Here is a 4,497-nt window from a genome sequence, read left to right on the forward strand (position 1 = left end):
AAGGTCTACTCTAATCGGGTCCAAAAACAACCTCTTTTCACTCTACTAAGATGACATCTTTTCCTTTTTTAGAGGCAAGATGAAGCACTCAGAAACTCGTCGTCGTGCACCACGCCTCATCGACGACCGCTTAGACGTCTAGAAGTAAAGATTCAAAAGTAACAAATAATTGGCACGAACTTGTTGTCACAACAATGTGTTCAAGAGTTGCTCAACTCTATTTTGCTCACACATAATCTCACAATTCTCAAATGCCGCTCTTCAATTCAATGTATGCTACTAAGTGCACTCAAATCCCACAAAGGGTGAATTGGGTTCTCTCATTAGGCTTTGCTAGTGGTATATGGGCATGAGAAAGATTTGACAACCAAACAAAATCCATGGGAAGAGGTATAAATAGGTGAGCTCCAAAACTAGTCATTGGGCTGTCAGCTAGCCAAAATTGTCTTAGCGGACTTGGTTGGTTTGCTTAGCCCATTTTTGAATAGGTCACCATTGGGGCTGCAACAAAAATGACTTACCCCATTTGAAAGTTGTCTTAGTCGGTTCTTCCAGCTTGCATAGCTATGAAACCTTTCTCAAAAGCTTTTCTCTTGATTTTCTCACCTGGATTTGTTTTGAGCACTTCTAGGTTACACATAATACATTATGTTGTATCCCTTTTGATGGCACACCATGCCTAAACTCAAGAAATACAATTTCACAATTAATACCACTTGAGCATGTCATTCTTCGAATAATGTCGCATTTTGTGCTTAGTTTCCTTGAGCTATGACTTTAAGTTTATTGATCCATTTGATCAAGACTTCACTTTTGAACCAAAGTCACTTTTTTGATGATTTGTTCCTTCAAATTAATATGATCCACAAAGCTTGATTAGTGTCTCAATTAAATATAAGTAATTTCTTCTTCAACATAGCTAGGTTCTTCAGCTGCCAAGTCACCGCTTGACCTTCACCTTCGCTTAGAACCTCGAAGACATTTTGTTGCCATCTTCACCATGCCAAGCCATCGGGTCATACCTTGTTTTGAATAAATGATTAAGCTTGTAGTATATCCATTTCATTTGTACTGTTCTCTTCATCAGTATGACATCAATCTTCATTATGATTAATCAAGCTTAACGAGTGAGACCATTCCATATGCAAACTCCCATATCTCATTTATAAATGGTACAGATAAGCTTGCCAAAAATACCTTTTATCAATATGCCTTGGCGTTATTTCACAGTTTGTATATCAATTGTTATATTTGATCCCAAATTCTAACATAAAATACTTGAGACTAAATATATATATAAGTCTCATGAAACACATTATTCCTTTAATCGTGTTGTCATTCGATCTACCGAAACCGAAACCCACTTAGGAGCTAGATGCACTTTGATTAGATTCAAAGGAGGTCATGATAAGCACTACTTCTAGCCATGTCATGCATTCATAGGATGTGCACAACTACATTTCTCGTGATCAAGAAATGTATTAGAAATTTAAAGACTAGAAATAAGTTAAAATACTCTAAATATTTTGCAGCTCTAGAGGAGACCATCCAAACATGTTGTAGCTGAGATGGATTCAGATATTTATTCGGATGTTAATTTTTTGATTTTTTTTGGATTGCGAATAAATAGGATATAAAATATGTTATATAAATTTGTATTTTTTAACATTGAGTTTGTTATGATTTATAAAAAAAAAGAAACCTCAAATTTCTTAAATGATAGATATAATCTTTTTTGATTGTAGGGATCAAATAATGTAAAAAAATTATCCAAAAAATTATTATTGTTTTTATAATATTTCTAACATTATAACGAAAGATTAATACTGAATTATATATATATATTAAAATATTAAATTTGTGGTGATAATTTGGATGTCTGCTTCCAACCCTGTCTAGCTCCCTCGGTCCAGCTTCGACTGGCTCGCAGTGGCAACTGGCAGGTAGGCACACGCGAAGCGATAAGGTCGGTTAAGCCGTAACAGTCGTTGATGTCGCCGCCGCCGTCGTCCCTCGTGGTGCTCCCGCTCCTCCTCCCCCTCCTCCTCGCCGCTGTATCCCACGCTACGGCTAATGCGGCCGGTGCCGGCGCCCCTCCCCCAGTGCCGACGCCGTGGCCGGAGCAGTTCCACGCGGTGGTCTTCACCAATCTCACCGAGAGCGGCGGCCGGCTGCAGCTGATCGACCTGTACTACGACTGGCCCAGGGGCCGCAACCTCAACCTCATCCGGGACCAGCTCTCCAGCGACCCGCTCTACGACGTCGAGTGGACCAACGGCACCTCCTACTTCTTCGACTCCGGGTCCTGCCGCACCATGCGTTTCCCCGTGGGGATCCTGCCGCCTGACTGGCTCGCCGCCGGCGCCGTCTATCTCGGCCGCGAGCACGTCGACGGCTTCGACTGCCACCTGTGGACCAAGGTCGACTTCGTCTGGTACTACGAGGAAGTCGCCACCGGCCGCCCCGTCCGCTGGAATTTCTTCAATGGTAGTATTAGTACTAGCTATATCGTCCGCACATTCAATCTATACTTTCTTTAGACTCATGATGGAGCATCGTGGATTTTTGGCGATTCGCACCCGTCTCGGGTGTTTTGATCTAACCAATGCGTGCGATTTTGTTCTGCAGTTTGTAGGGATGCAGTCTAAATTTCTAGGAACGCTTTCCAGTTTTGTGCTTTCGATGCAGCACTATAATGGTTAATGGCGATTCTACAATTTCGGTGTGCGGGACGGGAGTGCTGTTTGAATTACTCTGAATAGTTTAGCTCACTTCTCCTAATTTTTCTTGCAATAATAGTCGTTTGAAAAAGAAAACTAAAATTCAGGAGCAAACCTCACTCTTTTTTTATCCTGACACTTGGAACTCTGCTTGTTTTTTTTGCAGTCTTAACATTTCTGCATTTCTCCAGTATACAATTACGCGATTTTCTTGTGCACAGATGCAGTCCGGAATTCTCCAATTGCTAAGTTCTTAGCTGGGGAAATATCTGTCCTGCTGCAGTCTCCTTTTTCTGAAACGCGAAAAATCTTATTCCAGTCTCAGTGTCTGCAGGGTAGAAGCGCTCGGTTGATGCAGCAGGGTGATTACTGATGACCTGTGTGTTCTTGTACCTCAGGGATGCAGCAGCATGTGATGAGCTTTGAGGTGGGAGGAGTGCTGGAAGACTCCAAGTGGCAGGCGCCCCCTCGCTGCTTCAGTGGCGGCAATGCCGACACCGCCAACGCGGCTGCGGATGGAGTTCATGGCGAGGAAGCCGGTAGTGTTGATGTGATGGACAGCATGATCAGGTTCGCCGTGGCTCCGGCTGCAGCAGTAGCTGCATCATTTGACCAGTGAGATTTTTGTTTTCCTGATGTTTGGCTGATGAGAGAGTCTCTGCCAACGGTGATCCACGCGTCCTGGTGATTCTGCTACGCTCTGTTGATCACATTGTGCTTTGTATAACCCTGGCTGATTTGTGGTAACACCGACAGTCACTGTACATTTCCTGGTACTGATCCACTGAACTTAACTATCCTGCTGTCATGGAACATGAGGGGCACAAATAGACTTGCGTTTTTGGTTGCATTTCTAAACGCTCATGCTAACTTGTACCATCAGTGATGAACTGATGAATCTATCGTGACATTCATGCTTTGGCACACATTTGGCATTGCACAAATGTACAACTCACTGATACGGAAAACGGACGGCAGCCTGACTGATGAGCAAGAATTTGTGCTCAATCACGTGCTGGATGTTGCTCTAGTGTGCAACTTGTTCTCGCCTGCAATGCAGGTACAGAAATGAACCATATTTTAAAAAAAAACGATACCATGAAAATAAAAGTTAGTTGTATATACGTTAACCATTAAAATTTCATTCATTTGATTATGAATCTAAACACACACACCTCGGTGTGCGTATGGGTCAGGTATGCATGCGTAGATATGATCATTGCTGTTTGCACTTCTATATTAAAAGAAGGAACCTTAGGAGAACACTAGAGCAGGACTGATTGCCCCCAGCCCCAAACATGTATTTTCTGTTCCGTGAAAAGCCTGTCTTTAGGAGGCCCAGTTTAGTAGGAGGCCCAAGGACTTTGGAACATGAAAACAAGGAACGAAAAGGAAAAGGCCGATGCTATGTTCAAGTTCTGTCAATATTGAGACAGATAAAATTGAAATAACATATCCTATGCTACAGATCTTGATGTAAAACCATAGTATGTTTCCTTATTTCCTTTATTGTCAATGGCATCTATACATATGCTAGTATTTTGGTTGGTGATCTTTTTGTCTTGTACGATTGCGTAGAATATGTACCCATTTATCTCGTATTCTTGAAATGTCAAGATCGAGAAAGACGGACCTCTAGCTAACCAACCATGACAGCTAAGGGCTCCTTTGGATCAAAGGATTGTAAAACCATAGGAATAGAAAAAAAATACAGGAATAGGATAGGAATGCAAGTGTAAAACACAGAGATTTTTTGTGAGAAGGGTCCATTGGATAG

The 4,497-nt window shown here is 42.1% G+C and overlaps 1 protein-coding gene across 1 annotated transcript; it reads left to right on the plus strand.

Annotated features, from left to right (window-relative positions):
• Positions 1-1,865: 1,865 nt before the first annotated feature.
• LOC100276381 (uncharacterized) lies at positions 1,866-3,584 on the plus strand. Its single transcript, NM_001150186.2, has 2 exons — positions 1,866-2,487; positions 3,119-3,584. Exons 1-2 carry the CDS (start codon positions 1,992-1,994, stop codon positions 3,337-3,339), a joined length of 717 nt encoding a protein of 238 aa, NP_001143658.1. The 5' UTR covers positions 1,866-1,991; the 3' UTR covers positions 3,340-3,584.
• Positions 3,585-4,497: the final 913 nt, after the last annotated feature.

The sequence above is a fragment of the Zea mays genome, chromosome 7 (assembly GCF_902167145.1).
Source record: "Zea mays cultivar B73 chromosome 7, Zm-B73-REFERENCE-NAM-5.0, whole genome shotgun sequence".
Classification (NCBI taxonomy): Eukaryota; Viridiplantae; Streptophyta; class Magnoliopsida; order Poales; family Poaceae; genus Zea; species Zea mays.

Bases quoted from the DNA above. Each gene is read 5' to 3' on its own strand.
- LOC100276381 (NM_001150186.2), top strand. From the start codon at position 1,992: ATGTCGCCGCCGCCGTCGTCCCTCGTGGTGCTCCCGCTCCTCCTCCCC. The intron at 2,488-3,118 runs GTAGTATTAGTA...CTTGTACCTCAG, and splicing joins CCGCTGGAATTTCTTCAATG to GGATGCAGCAGCATGTGATG.